The 27,500-nt window shown below is 43.6% G+C and overlaps 1 protein-coding gene across 1 annotated transcript; it reads left to right on the forward strand.

The window, feature by feature from the left end:
* Positions 1 to 9,609: 9,609 nt before the first annotated feature.
* Positions 9,610 to 19,354, forward strand: slc3a2a (solute carrier family 3 member 2a). Its single transcript, XM_083639739.1, has 11 exons — positions 9,610 to 9,708; positions 10,774 to 10,995; positions 11,636 to 11,823; positions 14,028 to 14,201; positions 14,393 to 14,487; positions 14,662 to 14,798; positions 15,477 to 15,583; positions 15,910 to 16,109; positions 16,256 to 16,333; positions 18,202 to 18,415; positions 18,544 to 19,354. The coding sequence occupies exons 2-11, from the start codon at positions 10,799 to 10,801 to the stop codon at positions 18,681 to 18,683; spliced, it is 1,530 nt and encodes a 509-aa protein (XP_083495865.1). The 5' UTR covers positions 9,610 to 9,708; positions 10,774 to 10,798; the 3' UTR covers positions 18,684 to 19,354.
* Positions 19,355 to 27,500: the final 8,146 nt, after the last annotated feature.

The following is a 27,500-nucleotide window of genomic DNA, read 5'->3' on the forward strand; positions in this document are numbered from 1 at the left end:
CATTTAGATGGGAAATTCTTGAGCAAAACAGGTCACAGCACTCCGCTTCACTGAGAAAACAGCTCAGGACTTTGGGATAGAGGCTTCATGCACACACAGTCCGACCAGCTCCAAGTGCTGTATCATGTTCCTTCCTGCATTTGCCTAAACCTCATCACATCAACATGTTTACACGACCCCTGGTCCTCTCTCCTCTCTCTCTCTCTCTCTCTCTCTCTCTCTCTCTCTCTCTCTCTCTCTCTCTCTCCTCTCTCTCTCTCTCTCTCTCTCTCCTCTCTCTCTCTCTCTCTCTCTCTCTCTCTCTGTCCCCCTCAGTGTCTCTTTCCTTGAACCCCTCCCCCTTTGTCTAGCCACACCCCCTAATGCTTGTTTCCAGCACCCTGCCATCTCTCCATCTTGATATCTGATCTGATCAACCGTAGGCATGCTCACATCAGCCAGCAGTCAACAGCTCCGTTGCTGCCTGACGTTGCCAAGCACACACATACACACGTGATCGTCAGGCGTGGTTAAAGACAGAAACAGATGGCGCATGTAAAGAGAGAGAGAGGGGTGGTGGGGGGGCGGGAGAGGTAGGGTCTCCACGTGTTTTCAGTCTGAGTCTGGCTTGGGACCAATATTTAGGTCGAGGAATATCTGCAGCAGGGTGAAGCAACTATTTTGGAGGTTGTCTGGAGGTTTCTGGCTGGGCGGTTCTACTGTATGTGTGAGACACAGCCAGGCGTGTCATGTTACCTTGGCACGTGCAAAACTGTACACTGGTGGAATCATACAGTTTCTCAAATGTTTTCATGTCAGATCCCCAAATAAACACACATTCAGGTCAGAGATGCTCATTTGATACAGGATGATTTTCCCCCTCTGACTAGAATAAATATTCTCTATTTGGGATCATTTGTAGTAAATTAAATCACATACTTTTTTTTTTTTTTTTTTTACATTCTTCACTTTGCTGGAGACCCCATAGAAACTCATAAGGGACTCCTGGGGATCCTGGGCCCTGCTTTGAGAACCAATGAAATAGCCTACACTACAGACTAGTGCATTAGCCTAAAAATGGCTAGCCTTTATTTTGGTTAGACTGGCCTACAAAAGAGATTGCAAAAGCATAATGAAAAAAAAATAATGAAAGGGGTTAAATCATTGTTTGACTATATATTTTATTTGGTAATTTGGATTGGAAATGTCTGTTTTGCTCTGCAGCAAAACAAGTCACAACACACAACCCTAACCCTAACCCACTTCACTTATGGGATCGAGGCTTCATGCATTATGCACACTCTCAAGCACACACAGTCCGAGCAGCTCCAAGTGCTGGATCATGTTCTTGCGTTAGCCTAAACCTCATCAACATGTTTACTCATCCTCTAGTCCTCTGTATTTCTTCTTTTTCCCACCATCATGTCTCTCCCCTACCTCTCTTCTTGTACCTCTCCTCCACGCTCATGTTCTCTTTCACTTCACCCTGCGTGGGGAGATGGTAGATAGTATGAGGTTCTGCCCTCTTGATGTCAACCACCCTGCCAGTGCCAGCCCAACAAGAACAGAAACAGACCCAACAAGCAGCATGTAGGGGGGTGCCAGCCGGGGGTATGGGAAGATTAGGGTGGGGAAATAGAATTGAATGGTTGTTTGTCTGTATGTATGATCAAGAGCAGCACTGTTATCAATCAATCTATCTATCTATCAATCAAAATATTTTACTTGTCCCTTTTATCAGTCACTCTTTTCAGTCAGTGAATCTAATCCAATCCAATCAAATGGCCTGCATTTATATAGCGCTTTTATCCAAAGCGCTTTACAATCAGTAGGTACATTCAAAATGGTACATGAAATGTATAGATAAAATAAGAAAAAGAAAATGTATATATTTTGTGTAACTGTGTCATATAATCCCATGTGGGATGGGCCACAATGTGGCATGACACGCAAATAAAATAATTATTCATTCATTCACCCATTCATACACCAATGGTGGCAAGCTGCCATGCAGGGTGCTGACACAACATTGGGAGCAATTTGGGGTTCAGTATCTTGCCCAAGGACACTTTGACATGCAGACTGGAGGAGGTGGGAATCGAACCACCGACCTCTTTTATCCAAAGCGATTAGTGGACGACCCGCTCTACCTCCTCCGCCAAAGCTGGGGCACAATAGTCTGCCCAGGGGGGGGAAGAAAGGAGAAGAGGGGGAAGAAGGGGGAGAAGAAAAAAAGAGAGAAAGGGAGGGGAAAAGAGATGAGAAAACACTTCTGTATTGCCAATTTTCACTCCTCTGGCTTTTTTAAAGTCTTTATATAGGTTTTGTATTTTTGTTGAGAAAGATTTTTTTTTTCATGTCTGCATTGTTTTGCATTTCTTTGCTTTTATGCAGTTTTTGGTGGCCAAAACTTTTGTTGAATAATTGTTTATAATTATAAACTATATATATATATATATATATATATATATATATATATATATATATATATATATATATATATATATATATAATGTGTGTGTAATTAATTTAAAACTAATGAATTTAAAACTAACCATAAAAATTTACATGAATTGAAACAGTATTGTTGACTTTTTAGATAGTTAATTAAGAGAAAACAATATTTGATTTCCTCAAATTGCCACAACAATAAGCAGGACGCTGTAGGGATTTGAACCCCATTCCTGGTAAAACCAGGCGTGCCAACCACCAGTGTCTTTGTGCTAAGCTGGGCTTTTTGAGGATATACTGGATGGCCGGTAAAGCAAAACCTGCATAAGCAACATTGACCAGGTAGAACACGGCACTGGAGTCAGAGAAGAGGAGAGAGAACACCATTACTTCAAATTACATTTAATTTGTGCTATATGAAGTAAATATTTCTCTATTTAAAATGGGTACTGATATAATGCTGCACTGGAGTCAGAAGAGGAGAGAGAGGAAGCCGCATACACACAACTTTCAAGTTGCCTGTCCCTCTCGTCTTGGGATGGCGGTGGAGGTCACAGAGCCGGATGAAGATGGTCTCAATCACACAGCAGCAATCTGGCCACTGGGGAAGCGGGGCAGTAGTTGTGAGTGCCTCTGCACACTCTCCACCCCTGGAGTGAACTCCTTCCTCTTTAGCTGAACCTCCCCATGCCCAGCCTGGGAGGAGACAGAGAAGCTCGGCTGGACACAGTATCTTCCTCCAAGCCCTCGTCGTCTTCTTCCTCACCGTCATCCACATCCCTCTGAGTCAGGGTTCACGTTCAGCGGCTCCAGGCTGACTCAGCAGGTAGTCAACACCAAGCAGCTCTCCTATGAAAAAGGAACACAGACAGACAGACAGACAGACAGACAGACAGACAGACAGACAGACAGAGGTGTTATTAGTTCTATTTAAAGCATTCTAGATCATGGCTGACCAATTTGGGGCCCAGGGGCCAAACTTGGACGACGCTCAGTTTGTTTTGGCCCTCCATGGTTTTGAAATGGGAAGAAAACATGGTGATACTTTCACCATATGAAACTAGAAGACCTATTTTAGACTTAGAATATAGATTGTCTATAAAATAAAAATGTAATGTAATTTCAGATAACGTCAACATTTATTTTTTAGCCCACGGCCCATCCATCCAATTACTTTTGGCGCTTAATAGGGAAGAATTTGGGCACCTCTGTTCTCGATTGTTTAATTTTAAATATGAGAGTTGTATATGTATCATGTTATGAGTGTATGTTTTGCTTTGGCCATGGGAATGATACAAATGAAGCCTCGTTGAACTTAAAGGAGTACTTACCTCCAAAACACTTTTTTTCAGCTTTTAACCAATATATATGACTTTGGGGGTGATGTGTGAAGAATTCTGGTCAGAATTTCCACATTTGACACCAAACTGTTGCCATTTTACCATTTGTATCATTTTTCAGCAGCATACCTGGCATAAGCGCCCTCTAAGGGTCAAAGACTGCTTTTTTTTCTTTTCTCAAATGAATGGGAGATTTGGTACAACCTGACGTCAGGTTGTCCCCAAAGACTATGGGATTTCAAGATAATTACTCCCCTACCCCCCCTGTACCCTTTCAGCTCCTCAGAACTCCAAGCCTATTCTTATTGAAGTTTGCTCTTAAAATACTGAACCAAACGTCGTCAAAGTTGGCACATGTCTTAATTATAGTTAGTTTCCCGCTGAATGTGTCACTACTTTATTAATATCTTACCTGGATAAGCTCGAATGATGATGTATATATTATCAGTCCGAGTTGGAAGCAGCTGTCTCCAGCCCAGGCAGGCGGGAGCGGGCGGGAGAGAGTCATACTGTAACCTCATGCACTAGCTCCGGGCGCGCGCGCAGCAGCAGCAGCAGCAGCAGCAGCAGCAGCTCTGTGCTCAGAGCACAGAGTGACAGAGAGCACAGTCTGACATTTCCGCGGCTATCAGTCCGACTTTAGTCTCGCTAGCCAGCCTCTCTTCCTTTCTGTCAGAAAGGAAGAGAGGCTGGCTAGCGAGACTAGTCCGACTTGGAAGCACTTTCTCTCGGCCAGTCTGCTCTCTCATGCACCCGCGGGGGCGCGCGGCAGCAGTGAGAGGCGGGGGCTTTCAACAGTCTGACATTTCAGCAAAAACAAATCTCGTCGCAGTTTAGCGGACATGTAAAATATAACGCTATACTACGACGTGACAATGTGACAAAGCTTCTCTAAACATATCGGCTAATATAATATCATCACTGTGTACAAGCAACGCCAACTTTTATGGAAATCAAGTCAGCAGAGCAGAGCGACTGGCTCTCTGTGTGTGTGTGCTGCTCGGGGGGATTCGCATGGGAACAGTGTGAGGAGGAGAAGAGCTCTGCGCTGCCTCCTGCCTCCACGAAAAGCCCCAAAACGCAAATTAAAAACGGATTTCATTGCGCGGTTTATCTCTAGTTAGACGAGGGAATTACGTGGAGAAATCTCGCATTGTGTTACCCCAGAGCGAGAGGTTTGTCCTCACTGTGCTGTGTGCTGCGAGCAGCGAGGCTCTTAACGTAAGTTTAGACAAGCCACATGCAAGCCACGCACACACACATGGGACAAAATGGGACAAAAATAATTAAATTTCTAGTTCGCCACTGAATGGCCAAATTGATATAACTATCAACCATTTCAGGATTTTCTGTTTCCATACAGGCCACCAGCGTTGGCTAATTGTTGATATTTATAAAGATATCGCCCCTCTCAAATAAATTATTTTTGAGGCAATAGGCAAACTGTAATGGCGTCGATTTCCGAAAAAAAATCTGGACTTCAACACAGCCAAAGAGTCCAGTATAGACAAGAGCATATGTCATTTCTTGGTTTTTTCCATAGGTATTTTCAAATCACTGTTCTAATACATATCTAGGGGGTAAGTCCTCCTTTAAGTTAGAACACTGAAAACACACAAACCGAAAGTGTATGCTGCCAATATCAATTAGACATACCAGTATATTTGGCAGGTGGCTTGAAGGTTGACCCAAATGCCCAGCCGGCCAAACACCTTCAGGCTGTTGGTGTTGACACAGTGGGCCACATCTAAGGAGTAGGTGAGGGATGATGGCTTGCTGGTCACAGTGGAGTCCCTGATCGTCTATATGACTGGTTGAAGGCTCAGGACTGACTATGCCTGACTGATCCTGGACACAGACTGGAGAGAGAGAGGAGAGAGAGAGACACACACACACACACACACACACACACACACACACACACACACACACACACACACACACACACACACACACACACACACACACACACACACACACACACACAGGTAAGGTGAGAGAGACAGGTCAGGAGACAGAGCGACATGTAGTTTTAATATCATGTAGCTTTAATATGTCACTGTAAATATTAGATTTAGTGAAATAATTTGCAGAGGTGCAGTGCAGCGCCTATATTATCTTTGAGTTAAACTGAATATAGTCATTTAAAAAGCCCAACTGGCAACCGTGTGATGATAAGGATACATGTGGTTATCTGAAATAACCCAGGTTAGCTAATGATCCTCAGTCCCTGAAGCCAAGCAGCTGGAGTCACTTATTAGTCATAATGTACTACTACTACTGTCCCATTTTTGGGTGAAGTAAATATGCAAGCAAGAGTCACACATGCCACACTTGACATGTCACTGTTTTAGTGTTGATAGCACAGGGTGTTTAGCCTTTGCTGGTGGGGAGACAGGCATACATATACTTATGCAGGCATCATAGTAATGTAGGCTACTGAATGTGATAATGCATTGAGCTGTGACAATGCAGCACCACATTTATCAATAGCAATCATAATAACGTTAATGTCACGTTACCTTCGGCAGCTTGTTGACTTTGAACCGTAGTTGGGAACAACTATTAGCTAGCCTGGGTTGTTTAGCTACTGTAACTAGCCTTTAGCAGTCCGGGTATCTGTGCTGGGTTGAAGGCGTTTCAGTGGCGTTTCAAACAGTGGATATTCCATGGAGTGCAGCGATCACAGCAACACTGCCTTCAGACAGTTATTTCACAAACTGAGCTAGCTGGACCCAAACATTAGCATAACATGTCACTCGTAGCTAGCTGCTAGCGATGCTAACTAGTGATGCTAACAGAAGTTGCTGGCCAACCATAGACTAAAATATAGGGACAAAGCAATACACTCACTCGACAACAAAATGATAAAACGACTGTGCGGCGGATGAAAGGATAAGGTGTAGTCTATAAGAAATAAAAACGTCTAAACTTACTTTGATCGTCAGACTGGAAGATGCAGCTTTGTTTTCCAGAGTAGAGGGGAGAGGGGGCGTGAGAGGAGAAGCAGCAGCAGGTTGATTGGTAGAGAAGAGAGGGGGCGTGAGAGGAGAGGAGAAGCAGCAGCAGGTTGATTGGTAACGTGTCCATCTCACATTTGGAGGGAGATTGGTTTACATTGGACTGTGAGTAGGTGATTGCCTTACGTCCTTTCTCACATTGGACTTCATATCGGACTGTGAATACGCTGATTGGATGATGAGATTGGAGTTTTAGGCCTCCGTGCGGACCTCAGGTACCGCCACAGCCGCCCAATGTCAATGTTCCTTCCAATTGAAATGAGCCCCACAATTCAACAAACTATCATTACCATCTGCAAAAACAAAGACTATTCTGGGAGTAGTATTGCACTTGAAAAAGAGAATGAATTGTAACAACTATTGCCTGCCTCGTATTAAAAAGCATATGACCTTGTTCATCCAGTAATAATCAATAACCCCTGACATGAGCATGTCCCAGCATTTGACTGACTCTCAGGTTGTATACTGTACTGGCCATGACTGAGGTAAACAACAACGACGACGACAATGACGACAACAACATCCTCCTTCTCCTACTCATCACATTATAATAATTAATGATACTTTACAGACTTTCATTGATTAGATTTATCACAACCCTTTCGAAAACAATATTTATTAGCATTACAATTCAACATTAGTAAAGTGATGTCTGTATTTATATCAATGATCACACAGCCACAATAACAACTACAATCTGATCCATGGAAAAAAAACACCAACACCAACATCATCATCATCAACAACAACAACAACAACAACAACAAGAAGGTCACTCTGAGTAGGAACTGAAAGCTACTTTTGTCAAGGACCCAGATACATGGTTTAGGCTTAGGCCACATGCCTCGATGGGTGAATGCAGCCTTCAACGTGACGTCACAGACTATGCCTGTGACGTAAGGTTCTTTGTGACTGATAGCACATAGAGGTCACGTGGAGGCTGCGTTTACCCAGCCTATCTATTTGATGGGACTTTGTGGAGATCTTCTGAAAACATGTTTGTGGCCTTGCTGGAGAAAATAGATTAGAGTAGATCAATGATCTACCCATTGATTGGTTCCTATCGGCTCATGGTGGGGCCTATAGTCTATTGTATTGCTGATTAGTGGATACTGTACAGATCCATTTTGTTTCTAGCCCCACTTCCTCCTCAAATCCTCCTGCTGTTTCCCTGACTTTACTTTTTGCCTTATGCACATTATAGTGTTTCTGTTTCATCAGCACTTACTGTTCAAACCCGTTATACTAACCAATAAAAACTCTACAATACTAACCAATACGACGGTGAACCTCGCCCTGCGTCCAAGTTGGATGGTTTTCCAGACAATTCCTCTTAGCCACTGAGCAAAAGTAGTGCAATTACACCACATTTACACGTGTTTTTTAAATGTGACCTGGATCCGGATAAGTTATCTGGATAATGGTCGCATTAAAAAAAAACACAGGTGTAAATGGGGTGTAAAAGATCTGAACACAATGTGAGCCAGACTACCTCCAGATGTGGTCAGGGAGTTCTGATCACATCCTGATCACAATGCATTTACACTTTGCATTAACAGCATGCATTCTTCCCTTATCCAGATAACATTCAGATAACTTATCCGGATACAGGTCACATTTAAAAACCAGGTGTAAATGGGGTATTAAACATGCATGGGCTTGACATGCGCATAGTGAAATTTTGATTAATTGCACCAACAGTTGATGTTTGTTTGCATCGTGGAAAACAGCATAAATTCATTATGGTGTTTGCTTTGATGTTTCCTCCTTATATTTGCAACCCTAGACTGATTTTGTTAGCTACTGTAGACTTTTATTTTTACAATTTAACAGAATCTATTGAGTGGAACTTGTGCTCTGTCATGGGAAAGCTAAACAGTCAGCTGTGGACCATAGCCCGGGGAGGCTAACTTCCACCTACATACCATCTCTATTAGCCTCTACTCATATCCTGTAGTAAGGACTATGATAGCCCATAGCCTGGGCTAGCATTGTCCCTTAATTGAAAAAATAGTTGCCGCAGGTGAGGTCTTACCAGTCCATAAAGTACAAGACCCTAACACAGGTCAGGAAAATGTCTATCCTTGGCTATAGCAGTGAATGCCTTATCCTGCACATGCAAACTGGGCCAAAGGTTGAGGGTATAACAGTCTGTCTGTCTGTCTGTCTGTCTGCCTGTCTGCCTGTCTGCCTGTCTGTCTGTCTGTCTGTCTGTCTGAAGATAAAATGTCTTATCAAGAAACAGTGAAACCTTGCATTGGACTTCGAACAGAGATAGGATGATGTAAGCATTAATCGCACATACATCAAAAATAGGGATTATTTATAGAGCTAGGAATACGCTCGCTCGATTCCTAGGGTGGAGACTCTGGAAGACAGACAGACAGACAGACAACTGTGCGCCATCTGCTCATACCAGGAAGGATTTATTACAATCACTGATTACAATTGCTCGAGTGACATCACTGATGACATCACAGTTGCTCGAGTGACATCACTGATGACATCACAATCGTGGCTGCACTACCACGAATAGAATATAATAGAATAGACAACAAGTCTTCTTCTCTGGCGCATGTTTTGTTGGGGTTTTAATGTTTTGGGAACATAAGGAATGTAGCCTACTGTATGCTGGAGCAAATGAGGTACAGATTGTTTGTTTTCTTTCTTGGGGAGTGGAGTGGGAGAGAGACAGAGACAGAGAGAGAGAGAGAGAGAGAGAGAGAGTGACAGCGAGACGAGGATCATTGGCTCCTCCCAGCTTGGTGGGCGGAGGAACTAAGGAAATTATAAATACAGACCGAGCCCATTCTTTGTAATACGATTAGTGGACAGACACAACTAAAGGATAGCCTACAAGGCTGAGGGAAAATATTTCTTCTGAAGAAAACCGGACGGATTTTACACTGCTTTTCCAGGTAATTTGGTTGTTCTACTTACTCCATCTGATGTGGCGTCATGAACTCAAATGAGATTCAAAGAGGGAGGTACAATGTCGCTACTGTACATTACTGCCTCGTGTCGGCGGCAGATGATGTAAAGTGATGGGCTCGATTTCATCATCTCTCAACAAACCAACAAAACACGTTAACTAGCTAACGTTAGACACCAGCCACATTTATCCAACTATCGAATCGATTTTCATTTTTCCTCATTCGTCCCGACAAATACGTTGGGGGAAAATGCCTAGAATAACGTTTTTATTTTTAAAAGCGGAAATTGGAGCGTTGTTTTTCACCTCGCGAGTCGATGATAGTGGAAAAAGAGACTTCCGCTAAAAAACAAAACAAACGCTGAATAAAAAAAAGGGGGGGGGGGGGGTCGTAATTTTTGCGTTAATATAATGTGTCAGTCCAGAGAGAGAACAGAGAACACGCCGAGACATTTTAGGAGTGTTTCTGTTTTGGCTGGATACATCTTGTAGCCTGGGTTAATTGATGGGCGCGATTTCGCCTGACAGCTGTTGAACGTTTGGGTTGTCACATTTTTAGTAGGTCAACTCACTTGTGGCAAATGATAACACACAATATGACATTTAAAGGAACGTTCAAATGGGGTGTAGGTTTTTTAGTTTTTCACCAGACCTTTCTGAGATACTTGTTTTAACATAAGCTAACAGACCATAGTGACGTGGACGTCAGAAGCCAAGTGATGAGCTGTCATTCTGTGTAACTGGATGGGTGTCCGCCAGAGTTAGCCGTTTCATTTCTGCATTATAGACAATTGAAGTCGAAGTGAACAGAAATGTAGTTTAAAGTTCTCTTTTCCAAAAAGATCCCCTCTAGTTTCCACAGATGAGCCCTCTTCATCATTATTTATCATTTTGCTCCCATTCTGTGGTCATATTTTGCTATTAATGAAAACGGTTCTGTGCATTGTTAGACCCCACACTCTGCCTTTCCCTTTGACCATCACTCACATGTTTTTCTCCCTTCTGGCCTTTCCTCCCTTCTCTCTCCCGTCTTTTTCCTCCACCTCTACAGAGATTGAACAAATCAAGACTCGAAGATGAATAAGGACGCTGAGATCGATATGAAGGATGTGGAGCTCAATGAGCTGGACCCGGAGAAGACGCCCATGACGGGCGCTCTGGGGCTCCCAGGCGGGGAGAAGAACGGCAGCGTCAAGCTGAAGGTTCCCGAGGACGAGGTCAAGTTCACTGGCCTGTCCAAAGAGGAGCTGATGAAGGTGGCCGGTACTCCAGGGTAAGACCGGCGACCGCATAGATGGTGGAATAGTGGCCCATTATTTTTGTATTGGGAACTAGGAATATCCCAGTTGAGTGATGTCACACCCAAGTTGACCATGTTCCATTAAAACCTTAACATTAAAATTGAAACCTGCGAGGGTTAGCTCTAGCCAGGCTAGCCATTGTTAGCAATAACAGTTGATAACAACGCTTTTTGCGGTATTTTGCGCATACCAACGCTGTAGCAACATGTCCACAGATAGAAGTTAGACAGTACTGTGTGTACAACCGATTTAATGAGACACAGATAAGACATACGTGCTAATAAACAGTATTTACTACAACGTTCACTACTGTTGAAGCGCAGAGGTGCCATCTTGGATTTTGAGGTCTGGGCTGGTGAGCCCCCCCCCCCCCCCGAGATTTTTTTTACCGAGGGTAGGGAATCCGAGGTCAGGTGACCTTTGAACTGGGAGATTCCTAGTTCCCAATGCAAATGGAATGGGGAATAAATCCACCAGGTTTCCCCCGGAAACTGATGTAAGACTTGATGGGGGTGTCCTTGCAGGTTCTTTTGTGATTGGCATGTTGTTTAGTAGAATGCAATCTGTGATCATCCTAAACTATGTTGTCCTCTCTCTCCCACACCTCTGTAGGTGGGTCCGAACCCGTTGGCTCCTCCTGGTGCTGTTTTGGCTGGGCTGGCTGGGCATGCTGGCTGGAGCCATCGCGATCATCGTCCAGGCCCCCCGCTGTAAACCCATCCCCGATATGGGTTGGTGGAATGAAGGCCCCCTGTACCAGATCTCTGACCTGGATGCCTTCTCTCCAGATCAAATTAAAGGTATTATTATGTGTCCACACTGTCCAGTGTGTAAAGATCTGGTGAATTTGCTCATTTTAAGCACTCACATAATCACACAGTGAGAATAAGGGAGAGCTTAACCATGGTTTTCAATCCCAAAGGAATAAAAAGGTTTACACATTTCAGTATGCACTTTGAGTGGACACATACAGTAGATACTGCATTCATGTACTATTTATAGACTGTTTTCACCAGAGCGCAACCCCACAGCACTTCCTTTTTCTCAGCATTCGGCAAACTGCAGAAATATTCACTCGACATCGTTACTTTTGTTTTCGCCGCTCAGCTGTATAGACGGTTTGCATGGAATGGTCAGTCCTGCACTTGAATGTTTTTTTTTCTTTTATGACCATAGCAAACACTGCAACAGGAAGTGAGCGGGGGTTCAATTTAGAATGTTTTTGTTGTCAAGTTAAAACCGTCTATATGCATTTTAAGGAATATACTTTATGTATGGCAACAATGAGACATGTTGGCACCGTTTGATTCAAAGCTCGGTCAGTGGAAGTGTCCATAATTTGTTGTCTTAACAGGATAACCTAATGAGCATTTTAGATAACACGAGGGTATCAGAGTAAACCTAAGACATAGACTATTTAAATACATGTAGGACAGGTTTGACCTGGTCTCTTAGCCAGTAGGATGAGTATGTTGCATCAGACACGCCTTTTGTAGTATGTTCGGATTCCACTCTGAGTGACTGACAACCAGTATACAGTATGTATCCCAAACACAGGCAGATAACAGGTTAGATACAGGCACACTATACATACACTGTAATGGTAATGGGGATACCCCGCCTTCCTGCTGTTTCCCTGTTGTTTTCTGCTTTTGGTGTCATCCTGATCCTCCCCCAAACACAAAGCAAACCAAGGCAAAACAAGGCTGTGAGTGGATGTTTTACAAAAGAGCTGTCTGGCCTTGGTGTGGTAACCCACACGCTAATGCACGAGGGATTAGTCTTGTGACACAGGTCTTGCGTTTCCTCACTTCTGCCCGGTTTATTCCAGCTGGCTGGATAGCAGAATGCTGACTAGGCCACCAACACGTCATGACTCAAGGTCTAAAAGGGCAACAAAAACCGTACGAGTCACTCCTTTCATATCACTCCCTCTTAAAGAACTGAGGTTGAGGGTTAACCAAACCCAAGACACTTCTGCTTAGTTGTATGACGATATCTCTTAAAGGAACACTCTGCCCATTTTCAACCAGCTTTGTATCATTAGAATATCAGTAGTATATCAGAAAACTGTAAACTGTTTTGAAGTCTGTCATTTAATTTGACAGTTATTGAGTGTGGACCAGTGACATCACTGGTCCACACTAACTCAAATTAATAACTCATTAACTCAAATCAACTCTCAATAACTGTCAAACTAGATGAATGATGAATAGTTTGACAGTTATTGAGAGTTGATTTGAGTTAATGAGTTATTAATTTGAGTTAGTGTGGACCAGTGATGTCACTGGTCCACACTTTAACACTCAATAACTGTCAAATTAAATTACAGACTTCAAATCCGTTTACAGTTTTCTGATATACTACTGATGTTCTAATGATACAAAGCTGGTTGAAAATGGGCGGAGTGTTCCTTTAAGTACCTGTACAGTCTTTTGTCCTATTTGAATGAAAAGGCTGAAGATTAGATGGATTTTTAGAAAAAGCCATGCTTCATCTCTTTCATATCTCGATTGGCTGTTTATTCCCGCCATCATCCCATGACGGTTGAGATATTTTATTTTATATATATTTTTCCTTAGAATTTAACTTTTTTTTTTTTTTAGAACTTTACAGGCAGAGAGTACACAGGCACTGGCGTTTGAGAAATCACCCGGGCGCCCTCGGGTTTCTAGCAGAGCCTGGGCAGCATTCCAACAAGCGCACGTGACTTAGTTGTTCTCACATGAAGGACCTCCTTGTACTCTGCCTTTACATGGCCAGCAGAGGGCGTGTCGCTCACATGCTGCTGCCATGAGTCAATACTGCTCCAAAAGAACACCTCTGTTTAGCCTTACCCCCCTTCTCTTCCTCGCCTGCACCCTAACTCTCCGATCCCTCTCTCCCCTCACCAACCCCTTCACCCTGCCACCTTTCACACATCAATTTGTCTCTGTCTTTGTGAATTTCTCACTAAACTGGTCTCTGTCTCCCCCCCCCCCCCCCTCTCTCTCTCTCTCTCTAGGTGTTGAGGACAAGTTGGACAATGTGAACCAGTTGAAGGTGAAAGGCCTGGTTCTTGGGCCTCTCCACACGGTCCAGGCCGATAAGCAGATTACGCTGAACCTCCAAGACATCGACCCGACCCAGGGAACCAAGGACCAGCTCGTTGCCCTGATGGAGAAGGCAAAAAAGAAGGGTGGGTAGCCTCAGAAATGTTGTCCAGATAGCTGAAACAAATCATGTGGGAGGAGTCTATACCAATGTTTTGATTTTTGGACTGTAATGTCTTTTATCAGTGGGAGACATGATTTAATTAACTGATTTAGCTCTCCAGACAAACAAACAGACCATCTCATAACTCAAATTATCTTCTACTCTTTCTGTTAGGTATTAAAGTGGTGCTGGATATGACTCCAAACTACAAGGGTAGTGATGCTTGGTTCAGCAGTGGTAATGTTGCAGAAGTACTCGAGAAAGTCAAGGTAAGAACTCATACAAACACATATGCATAAGTTTAAGAGGTTATTGGGATACATTTTAATATCCAACACTAAGAATATAAGAAGTCAAATATCATGTTTTAACATTTAATGATAAGAACTAATGCAAGTGGAATGTTTTCCCTGGTAACGTCACTGTACATGTTTGTCTCTCAGGATGCGTCGGAGTACTGGTTCAGTTTGGGCATTGACGGCATCAAGGTGTCGGGTCTGAACGCCGTCGCCTCCACTCCTGATTGGCCAACGTTTCAGGCCGCCATCCAGGGCAACCGCACCGAGGACGCTAAGACGAGGTAACCCGGGCTAACGACTGAAGCTCCCCGCTCGTCCTGTTGTTGCATTGAATTTAGTTTGCAAGTGAGTCTTAGTAGCATCAGTAAAAGGTCAGGCGGCTTTGCAGACAGGTTGGAGTGCATTGTGTCCTGGAGGAAGGCGAAGGTCATGTGACTTTGCAGACAGGTTGGAGTGCATTGTGTCCTGGAGGAAGGCGAAGGTCATGTGACTTTGCAGACAGGTTGGAGTGCATTGTGTCCTGGAGGAAGGCGAAGGTCATGTGACTTTGCAGACAGGTTGGAGTGCATTGTGTCCTGGAGGAAGGCGAAGGTCATGTGACTTTGCAGACAGGTTGGAGTGCATTGTGTTCTGGAGGAAGGCGCAGATCAGAAGCATTCCAGCCCTGCGGGGGATTAGGGGGTCCGGGGGCTTAGAGGGACCAACAAGGAACGAGTCCACAGGCCAGCAGGGCTGAAACTCTGTGTGATGTTCGAGCGACACCTTGTGGAGGGGTTGAGGAATGACACTAGTTGACCCACAAATCTAACATCCTCGCTATTTCAAGAAGCCAATTAGGCAGATAATTGGGAGGGGGGGGGGTTCTATGCATTTCTTGACATTTTCTAGCTAATAGGCTAATGGGTGTGTCTCAGCTTTTCAATCATAAGACTAAACTGAGCACATTCCTCTCCTCTCAGGATGTTGATGGGTGTGGTGGAAGGCATGTCGGCCCCTGCCATGTCTCTGCTCGTCAATACCTCCGGTGTGGATCTCATCCTGTCTGACCTGCTCGCTGCCAAAAACGGTAGGCTGGAATACCTGCTTCATCGTCTGTCACTAGGAGCTTTTTTATTTAAATCTTTCTATTGCTATTGTCCCTGCATTGTCCTCATTGTGTTAATTTAATCAGCCCCTTCCTTCCTCATTCAGATAAATGCTTTTTTTATACAGTATAATGTGATTGGCCTACGGTCAAATTCTGTGTTTCTAGCTCTAATTTCCCATTGTCTAAAAAACAAGCAAAGATTTCTAATGGTAGCAGGCTGTTCACGCTCTGTATGAAAAGCAAGAAATTGGTGTAAGATGGTATATTGCGTTCCAGCTGAGCATTCTCTCCTCGTATGTCTCCAGGATCGGAGCGCGCCCAGGCCATCAACACCCTCCAGGCCGATCAGATGAGTGTGGGCTGGGCTCTGGGTGCCGCCAAGAAGGATCACCTGTCCAAGCTGGCGGGGACTCCGGCCCTGGTCCGCCTCTACCAGCTCCTACTGCTGACCATGCCCGGCACACCCGTGTTCACCTACGGAGACGAGATCTGCCTTCAGGCACAGGTAAACCACAAATTACTTTTCAAGGACCGATTTAGTTTTTATTTCATGGTTTTAGTTGCACAGAAAGTTTCTAAATGTAATTTCCCTCATGTTTAGTTGTGAAAGGTTGTAACTTTTTTTTTTGTCCTCTTTGTACCTCCCATCAGGGTACAGAAGCTCTTAAGATGCTTTGGGACACGGAGGAGGAGCCTGCCGACGGAGCTGCTGTGAATCAGACTGCTGAGGTAGGTTGTGTGTGAGAAGAGAGGTGTGACTTTGTCATTTGTGACACCAGCGGGCGGAAGGTACCGTAATTCGGCCGTGGCAGTTCTGTGCAGCAGAGCGTCAAAGTATTTTCTTGAAAAAATGTGGTTTTGCTTTTTTTCCAATAGTACAAAATATATTATTTGAACTATCCATTCCACATAAAATTGAGTCGTTTTAGAATCAGCAAATAGGTATATTTAGCGATTTAAAAAATCAAGATTTCAGGCTTGAGTCGCCTAGCTGAGGCGACTCAAGCTCATTTGCATGCGGCGTTTCACTGGCTATAATGTCTCTATTGTTCCGAGTTTCGGCCAATGAGTCACATCAATAGAATTCAGCGTGTTACATGGGGCGGGGTGCAAAGTTCTGTTTACAACCCGAGCAGGCGAAACATGGCCGCCAGACAGTGACTCTCTCTCTCGTAACGGGACAAGCCCTTATAACAAAACAACCACTATTGCAATTTGCAATACATGTCCCGCAAGGTTTCTGAGATTAGGGGAAAGTCTGAGCTGGCGTGGGGAGGAGTTGCGGATTTGTTTGGCGTTAACGTTAGCTGTTGTGGTCAGGGCTAACGTTAGCTAGCTGGTTAGGCTACATAGTTGCAGGCAGCGCTCCACAAGCTTGTTGTGACCAAAATCCCCGCATTTAAAGCACTTCATACTCCCAGAGCTTGCGTAAACCATAGAGAACCTCATGCATTACTCAAAATGAAACGTCCAGGGTTTGTGTCTCCAAAAGCAACCCGCTAACGTTAAATGCAAGCTAACATAGCTAGCTGCTAGCTAGTACACAAAGAGTACACAAAGAAAGAAGTGAGTCTTAGCTCAGCGCTGCCGCCATTTTGGCCCGAAAATCGTCCCCTTTTGCGTGGTGTCATCGTCATGGGTGTCTCCAAAATGGCGGGTTTCTTGTGTGCGATTGACTCTCTCCAGTGCTTCTTATCAATAAGTTATTTGGCGGGACATAAACCATAGATTATTCGCCTATTTTCAGATCAACTGTAACAATCAATGAGGGGAAACACACACATCTCTTGTTGAGAACAAAACTTTAGCGCGCTAGCGAGGCCTGCTAGCCACGGTGTGTGTGTGTGTGTGTTTTATTTTTGTTCAGCAGCTCCTGTCTCTTATCAAATCTTTATTCATATTATATCCTTTTATTATTATTATATAAATGAAACCTTTATTGCCCCTCAGGGAATTTTCTCTGCACAAGGAGCCCAAAAAGAACATAATAGGCACACATGTAATAATAATTACAATAATCCAGATGAGAAGTGATAAAAGCATGGATACCTCAAAATTAGACCACGCGTACCCCATTTGATAAGATTTTTGCTTTCAGATGTTTTATTACAGAAAGTTTATGAAACCCATCACCTAAACAGTAGGCTATTACATTCTATCATTGTCTTACTTGTGGCCTGTGTCCCAGTGTGTCAGAGTGACAGTTATCAGCTGTTGGGAGTGGTCAATGTAAATGAGGAGCCAATGTTCACTCCCCCTTGGCTGGCTGTCCCAGGTGTGAAAAACTTCTCAAACTTTGAGGGCTTTTTTCTCAGTTCCTGCTTTTCAGAGTGTGAACAATCAAATAAGCATATCTCCTTCAATTTTTTTCAGATCACAATGTGTGACACATCATTTGAAAGCTTACAGTCTGCCATTTCAGAATCTGTAAAAATCAGAAAAATGCCCTCGGCCTAATTGAGGGTCAAAACACCAGCTTGTGTCACATTTATGTCTGAGATTTCCTTATTAAAAACAAGAAACTAGCGAGTACACGATGCAGAGGCATTTCTGTGCTTCCATTTTTAAACCATCCCATAATTCCCCCCCCTCCGCAGGCCGAGAGGAAAGAGCGCGCAGCTTGCAGGAAGTGGTTCAAATCCGTCAGCGACCTGCGAGTGAAGGAGCGCTCTCTGATCCACGGCGAGTACCACCTCCTCCAGGCGGACGCCTCGTCGCTCGCTTTCCTCCGTCTGTGGGACCAGAGCGAAAGATACGTAACGGCGGTCAACTGGGGCACAACGACCGCAACACTCAAACTGGAAGCCACAGGTAAATTGTGTAGAAAATGAATGTTCTTATGCCCCCCCCGCCCCCCCCCCCCCCCCCTTAAAGGGGCATTAAGACTTTTTGTCCACCGTTTTGAGAGTTTGACAGCCCCTTCTTTCTTCCCTCTCTAGGTGGCTTGGAGTTGCCATTACAAGCAAAGGTGAAGCTGTCCACTGATCCCGATCTGGCAGTAGACTCTACAGTCGACCTCGACAAAGTCACCCTAGGGCCCGGACAAGGGGTCCTGCTGGTTTTCCCCTTTACCGGCTAAAGAGGGCGCCACATTACAGCTTAACTTGGGTAGACTAGTTCTAAGATTAAATTAAACTCAACCCTAGCCATTGGTGTAGGAATAAGCTAGAAGATGCAAGAGATACAGGATTTTTTTTTACCACTCTATGTAGGGTTTTTATATCGGTTCAGTCAGGACTTAAATGAAACTAAAGATTAGGACAAACGAGGGGGAAAACGGCAGCGCAGGTAAAGAAATTGTAGGCCAGTACAAACTCGGTACTCTCTAATATTGGATTTTTAAAAAGCAAAGTTGTGTGTTAGGAAAAGATACATCTTCTGTGTCGCTGATTATTCAAACAAGTCTGTTTTTGAGTTTGTTTCTAATTTAGTTAGTCCAGTGTGTTTCTTACAAAACATTCCATTCTCGTTCTTTTGGGCATTTATTTTTTAAGACCTCCGTTTGGGTTGATTTTTTTAAATTAATTTTAAGAAATGTTTTAGTAATGTATTTTATTTTTGTTTCATGGACTTTCCATTTGCACTGAAATGCATGTATCGCACAGGAGAAATGAGTTGAAAAATGTTAAGTTGTGCGGTGACTTGGTTTGATAATGTAAAAGTATTTTTTTGTGAGAGCGCTGGTAAACAAAATTGCTGCCCCTGGCTTCAAGTCCTGACTGAAATGAATAAACCAAGTTCTACTGACTACTGCTGACTCTTTGTCTTACAGTAATTTCTTGTGTGTATTTTTTTTTATACTTTAAGTCTGGGTGTGACAGACCATCAATGCTGTATATGAGAGGCTTTTCTAGTACATACAGGTGTGTAAGTGTGTCATACAAAGATGTTTTCAGAGGAAGTACATATTTGATCACCCTACACATAAAATGGCTTTTACAGGTGCATGTACAATAGTGCACACATTTCACTATATGGGTCATACACTCAGGAATCTTAAAGTAACTACAATTTTGAATTTACACCATCACCTTAAAATGGCCTGCTTCCACATTAGGAGCAGGGAAATTGGCATCACATGTAATGCCAGAAACCTATTGAAAGATAACTTTTAATAAGCCACTTCTGATATACAGTATACTGTGCAAAAGTCTTAGTCATCCTTGAGTTTTTATATCAATTGTCTTTGATGTGTATCCCTTTCTTCCCTGCATTAGTGTGTCAGTAGACTGCTCTAGTATTTCTTTATTTTTTAATTTAGCGTTTAGTGTTTGGGTATTTTATATTATGCCACTTTTAATTTAGTTTTGAAAGCATATTCACTTTTTTATTTTACATGTGCCTAAGCTTTTTGCACAGTACTGTATACATATGTTTTTAACATCCATGACACATTTAGGCCATGCTTGTCAACCAGAGCTTCTGTTCACACTTAGCAAGTGGAATTATTCTCCTACATTCCTTCAATTTATCCATAAGTTGCTAAAGAGTACATTTTAATTAAACTGATGCTGTGATGATAGTTCAAGAGAATTTACAAAATATGTGTTTATGTAATTTTAGTGACTGAGCGCTTGACATAGTAAAAAATGCCTTTGAAGATGAATTGGCATTTGAAAAAATCACTAAACCTGGAGATAATTTGTGTCCCTTTGTCTGTGTTAATGTGGCCTCTGACCTCTCTGATATAGGCCAATCTGACATAGTAAAAAAAAAGTTATTTCCTCTAATAACGACGACAGAATGAATTGATCCAGACAGAGGATACTGGGTAAGAGAAATTGAAAATGGGCTATTTTCTTCTGAAATTACTATTGCAGTATGAGGAAGCTACATTTGATAGAAATTTGGATTTGGAAAATAAGCTCTCGCTGCTTAGATGGCGATATTACTGACTGCTGTAATGTAAAGCCATGGTGTCCCACTTTATGATGCATCCTGTTTGTTGTATATGAAATGCCGCCGTCGTCAAGCCGGCAGGTTCCTCTCCTCTGTGGCTTCATGATCTTGTGGATATATCTTTGTGAATTTGTGCACAGTCAAAAATGTCGGCAGGCAGCTTAAAGAAACTACAGATCTCTGAATCTTGCAAGTATTTGTTTTAGAGATCGTGCTTTGGACTAAGCAAACAGAACATGTTCCTGCTGTTTTAAACTGAACATGCCTTTTCCCCCCTCAGTTAAAATTTAGTTGAAGAAGAAATATGAGGTTACTTTAAACAAGCAAGCTTTTTGCCCTCAACCAATATTAGACACAGGTCACTCCAGTTTTTGCCTCTTTACACCTGCTGCCAGCCTGTTTTAGAATAGATTTTTAACATTTTACATTACTTTTAAGTCACACTGGATAACTACAGTATCAGTCCTTGAACCCCATATGAACTGGAGCCTGAGATCTCGCCTGGCCTGCAATGACCACGGACTGTAAAAAGAAGAAGAAGAAGAAAAAAGGTGATGAGCAAAATTGGAATCTTCTTACAAACCACTTTTAAGACTTGCTTTTATGTCGTTGTTTCTGCTGTGGTAATTGTGTCCCTTTACCCCTCTTTTCTTATTGCACAACCTACAGTGACGACGTGAAAAATGTTGCATTATCTCTATAGTATGTAACATTTTAGTATCGGGTTCACTAAAGGGCCGGGGGCCCCCCTACGGACATTATCCTACCCCCGCCCGCCCGCCCACACACACACACAAACCCACACACACACACACACACACACACACACACACACACACACAAACAAACAAACAAACAAACAAACACACCCCTCATATGTTGCTATAAAGGACTTTATATTTTGGACTTTATAATTTGTGATTGTTTTGTATTGCTTACTATTGATGTGACTGCTGCACTGCATGCGTGCACAAAGTCAAATTCCTCATTTGTAATCTGATTACATACTGTGACTAAAGTGAACCTTGAATCTTTTTTTAGCGCCCTTCAAACATAAACAAACTTTTAATTTGTTTCTTCTTTTTTTACATGTTAATCTCTTTTAGCTCTGACAGAGCTCTTGATACAAGGAATATCAGATTGTAAGAGCTAAAAATGAGTTTTAGATGTAGCCTACTTGAAAGCCATAAATCATTTGTTTACACTTGTAAACATTAGTTATGATGCAATAATAACAATTAGAAGAGCCTAACAATTAGAAACAAAAAGGTTTGTTTACATTTGAAGGGCCCTAATAAGTTGCATACCTTTAAAGTCAAACCCTGAAATGTCATATTATACTGTATTTTAAAGTTGAACTAATGTGTTGATTTTTCACCAGTGCTTCTGTGTGTGTCTGTACGGTAAAAGCCTTAAAACATGACAAAATAATCAGGCAAAATCCGTGATTTGAAGCAGGTGGAGCAACCTCTTGTGGAAAGGTCACTTGTTCTCAGCGGAGTTTCGGGGTGCAATACAGGGCCGCTGTGTCGCAGCGGTGTGGCTGCCGGGGAGGTTTGAAGTTCACGATACCGGGAATCAGAGCTCGCCTCGCCGCTTCTCTCTTCACCCCATGCCGCTGTGAAACCCAACCACTGGCTCCCCCTCCGCCACGCACAGTCATGACTGTCTCTCAGTCTGACACACACACACACACACACACACTCACACACACACACACACACACACTCACACCTTTTACATCACCGTGACACGGAGTGACATGACCTTTCGGCAACTTTTAACGGAGTGTGAGGCACAAAGTATGTTTTACGATAAGTGTTTTCTTTTTCTCATTGATATAATGTTTGCAATGTACTGTAATTTACTCCTCAGTGGAAAATCCTCCTCTCCTTTAAAAACTCAGTTTGTGACTGAAAACAACTGTATATACTGTACAACTGAACAAAGATATTAAAATTTTCATAGATCAAGTCACTATACTCAATAGGGAGACCGGGGATGGTTGTAACACATTTTGTCTTAGTGGTTATGACTCTGACTTTTGGTGGTAGAGCTCTCAAATTTTGACAGGAAGTGCCCACATTTGTCTGCTACAAATAGCAATCACTTTAACCTCTATTAAAATACCACAGATGGGGATTCTCTATCCTAGCCTGTACAGATGTTCCTGGGGGGCAGAAGTAAGTCAAAGTAATGTATTGGTCTCAATCAACCACTGGAAATAGCAGTAAGTCAAAGTAACAGATTGATCTCAATCAACCACCGGAAATTAGCTTGGGGGAATTCTCTATCCTAGCGTATACAGATGCCCCCTCCTCTCACCACAGGAGGAGCATCATCTTACAATGGAGTCATACGCCAAAGTAGTTGCCATGCCATTTGTTGAATAAAGCTGCTTATTAAATCTTACCAACTGGTCTCCCATGATTGAAGTGTGGTCTGCAGAGCATGAAGCATGAAGGCCGCCATCCGGTTATGTCACCCTGCGATATATCTCACCCCCTTCCCTCCATATTCTCATATCCAATCAGCCCATGACGTCTCTGTCATCGGTGATGTCATACTTGCTGATGTCATCGGTGATGTCATACATGCCTCATCCTCTGAGCCAATCACCTAGAGGACCTGCGTGATGTCATCTGTGATGTCATACATACCTCATTCCCTGAGCCAATCACCGTAGAGGACGGGCGTAGTATACTGCAGAGAGTTCCGACATCTCCATTCACTCCAATGGACCAGTTTTTTTTCCAGGAAGTAGAAAGTGGAACTCTTCAGTAAAAAAAGCAGCACTGTCGAGTTGCATCAAAATAGACAGTGTTGTACTTTGAAAGGGGTTTTCATCCCTTGAAATGAATCAAATTGTACATTATCAGCTTTATTTTAGCATGCAAAAGTAGCGCGAGACCCATTCCTGGCTGTTCATTGGCTAATGATTCTTGCATTTTGGTCCTCCGCTGACGCCACTCTCTCTCTAGAGGACACTAGTATACTGTATTCACCTTATTCACCACGCCCACTTTTTCTCTCTTCCGCATTCAACGCAAACTTATTTGTTCTTCCGGTTCAGTGCTAGTTGCCTACTGTGGCTAATATTAGCCGCTAGTTAGTTATGTTATATGGCAGTAAAATGCCACTGAATGACCAAATTGATATAACTTTTAACCATTTCGAGTAACACTGTTTCCATACGGATCACCAGCGTTAGTTTGTTGTTTATAACGTGGCTATATTCATAAAGTTTTCTATCTCGGATGCGTTATTTCGAATCTCACATAGGTTACGCCAAACCCCACATGTTACGCTAAAACCACCACCGCAAAACGTGTGGGTTTCAGGACGAAACAGTCTCGAGCCACTAACGTCATCCTTAGAGCACAATATTCGGAATGCAAGTTTAACTAAACAGTTACATGCCCTCTGCATTCTACATAAAATTAAGATATTACGGGTTGTTTTATTTTGTATGTTACATACTTATTGGCCAAGATATGTTAGTTTATGGGGGAGTAATTCTGCCAGTTTAGGAGGGGAGTGTGGGCAGCCATCTTGCCTGCGGGGTTTTTGGCAAGTCTAAAACGGAAATACTATTACGAAATGACGTAATGCGGAAGCGTCCATGTGTGGGCAAAGAATAAGGTGAATATAGTGAGGGTTCTACGTCTGGTTGGATCATAGCACCAGCTTGCATCACGGCTGTTCATCTCCACTGAAGCTGTGGTTCGCCCCACCCACCTCCCCAGTCCACCACCAACGAGGCTTGACTCCTGAAGAATTCCCCATGGGGAGGGAGGGAGGGGGGGGGGGGTGATTCTCTATCCTAGCCTATACAGATGCCCCCTCCTCTCACCACAAGAGGAGCGTAATCTTACAATGGAGTCATACGCCAAAGTAGTTGCCGTGCCATTTGCTGAATAAAGCTGCTTGTTAAATCTTACCAACTGGTCTCTCATGTTTGAATCTATGTCAAATACAAGAAATGCCATTGTTACAGCCTACCCCACTACCGGGGTGAGTTGTAATACTAGCTGGGGTAAGTTCAAGTTGTAACAACAACAACAACAACAACAACAGTACAGAATCCAAAATTAAGCACACATCATGCAATTTGCATTAGAACAGCTCTAATGAAAAAATTACAGTTGGTAGAACAACATGACTGTCAGTCACTGTGTGCGCGTGTTGTGATCATATGACTCTAGCTTATCCCTGATTGGTGGAAATCGTGCTAATAACCCCATGATACTCCCCGGTCCCATTAGTGTGAATTAATACAATTAGTTTCCAATGAAATGCAAATTAACTTGTTTAATGAATTTTCTTCAGATGCTTTATTCTACCTTATTATATCTTCTTTTTAAATTTTTATAGAACAACATACGAACAAGAGAAACAGGCTCAGACACAGGAAAAGAAGGAAAAGGAAAAAAGACAATGCACATGAGATCCCACGCAAGGGGTCCACGAGACACCACCCCTAACCTCAGTCACTTGTCAGACATGGACATTGATCATAAGATTTCACATGGCGAGTACTCCATTGTCTTTAGCTCTCCAGAAACCTTCCTCGGCAGTTACTACTAGAGAAATGTGCTAACGCTACTATACAACTTGCGTTGTTCTTTTTATCAGGCTCTAGCTAACGTAACCTCGCTGCGTCTTTGCCGTTAGCTTGACATTTTTTTGCCGCACTTATTTCCGGTATTGTTTCCTGTTTCCTTGGTTTACGCCCCCATTACAAAAAGCGGAGTAAAAGGTGCCCAGACTAGTTCAGTGATGATGTCATCTGTGATGTCATCAGTGATGTCATACATAGGCATTGTGACATCATTGTGACATCACTGATGCAGAGATGGGAAAAGTACACACACTCTTTACTTAAGTAGAAGTACAGTTACTTGTCTAAATGAAGACTCTGGTAAAAGTAGAAGTACTGATTCAACCTGTTTATAAGTCAAAGTAAAAAATTACAGGCTCTGAAATGTAATCAAGTAGAAAAGTAAAAAGTATTTCTCCCGGCTGTTTCTGTGCAAAGCTAACTGAACCTCACGTCATATTTCTGGGGTGAGACAATGAACCGAGCACACACAGACACTCCAATTAACGCTCTCCAAGTAGGCTAGTTAGGATTGGCTACAGGTGGTGTATGCTGCTGATGGTATATAATCTCTGGTCCTGGATTTGTTTGAAACAGTCACTGAAGAACTAAATCTAGGAAATGAAAATAAATAAACTGACTCCCTTCAACTAAGCTTCAAGTCAGTTTTGGTGGAGCACAAAGTCCTTCATCACTTGTGGTAGTGGTAGGGAGTGGACTTGGTTCAGGCGATGTGTGCCCAGCACTTGGCAGATCCGGATCCGACACACGTGGGCCAGACTGCGAGGACATCTCTTGGCCTCCAGAAAGACCCTGAGAGCCTCAGGATCCGCCCTCTCCTCCAGCTGTGCCTGCTCTGTGGTCACCAGGGCCGGGTCAGCGCCATGGTCCAGCAGCAGCTGGACGAAGGCCGTGTTGCACCTGTTACACAGCACCTTACCCAGCAGGTGAGAAGCCACGTCACGGGTCAGAAAGCCAGCGGCCTGGAGCAGCAGGCGGAAGCAGTCCAGGTTGTTGTATTCAGCACTGATGTAGAGAGGAGACCTCTCGAGGGTGTGATCGGTGTCTATGTCAACAGGAACAGCAGCACAGTACATGATGAGTTCCTGCAGTATCTCCCGACTTCCATCCAGGGCAGCCCAGTAGAGAGGGGTGTGTGAGGCATCTTCCATGCTTCTGTTAGGGTCGGCCCCGGCTTCCAGGAGGATCCGGACACAGTCCAGGCGACGGCAGCACACGGCCCAGAAGAGAGGCGTCCAGTTATTCTCATCAGCTAGATCTACCTGTGCTCCCTGTGTGATCAGGTAGTCCAGACAGGCAGCATGACCCCGCATGGCTGCGAGCATCAGAGGGGTCCACCGACACACATAAAGACACTGATTGATCTGCCTTCTGAAGTGGTCTCTCTGCAGCAGGCTCCTCAGTGTGTCCAGGTCTCCCTCACAGGCGGCATCATAGAGCTGTGTGTCACCATGCCCTGCTTGAACAGCCATTCCTTCAGATGTGTCACTGTACCACACTGACTTGTAGCTGTGTCTCAAACAGAAGGTAATATCAGTGTTGCCAGGTGGGAAATGTTGAATTATCGTACCTGAGGGTCAAAATTATCGTTTTTGGAGGGAAATTATCGTACGCGAGCAGCGGCTTCTTCTTCTTATGGCTTCCCTTGCATCTTCCACCACTTATATAGCCTCAGCCAGGTAAGATTTATGACATCACTGATGACATCACAATTGCTTGAGTGACATCACTGATGACATCACAATTGCTCAAGTGACATCACTGATGACATCCAAATCCCTGATTTATCACTGATGATGTCACAGTCAGCCCGCAAAATCGTGACTAACCACCACCCACCCACACCCAACACTCTTTTTTCAGTTAGAACGCTATGGAAATCCTGTTGAGAGCGCTTCCATTGTGCACAAAACACAGCGCACGGTGCGTTTTGTTTTGCACTTCGTTTTGTTTCCCCCTGCAGTCGCGTGCACTAGGCTACAGTTTGGGGGCCGGTTGCACCAACTGGTCTTAACTATGCCTGGTCGTAACTCCTACGTCGGTCTTAGTTAAGACCAGTCTTTAGAGTGGACTTACGCCTGTTGCACAGACAGGGCTTACGTCTGGTCTTAACTACGCCGGTTGTAGCGATGCGCGTCCATGTGAAAGCCACATTTCACGATGTATGTCTGAGTGGGCGGGTGCTTAACCTCATCAAAGTAGGCCAAAATTGGGTCCCAGATAGTTGAGAACCTTTTGAGCAAGTTGATTCTCAGGGACCTGAGTCTCTCCATCTGTAGAACAGAGATCATGTCCATAAGCCGCACCTGAGAAGAAGGCGAGGAGGAGGACTTCCAATCCTTCAGAATGGGTCTTTAGGCGACAGTTGTCGCCAGT

Source organism: Poromitra crassiceps (assembly GCF_964638095.1).
Source record: "Poromitra crassiceps genome assembly, chromosome: 7".
Lineage (NCBI taxonomy): Eukaryota > Metazoa > Chordata > Actinopteri > Beryciformes > Melamphaidae > Poromitra > Poromitra crassiceps.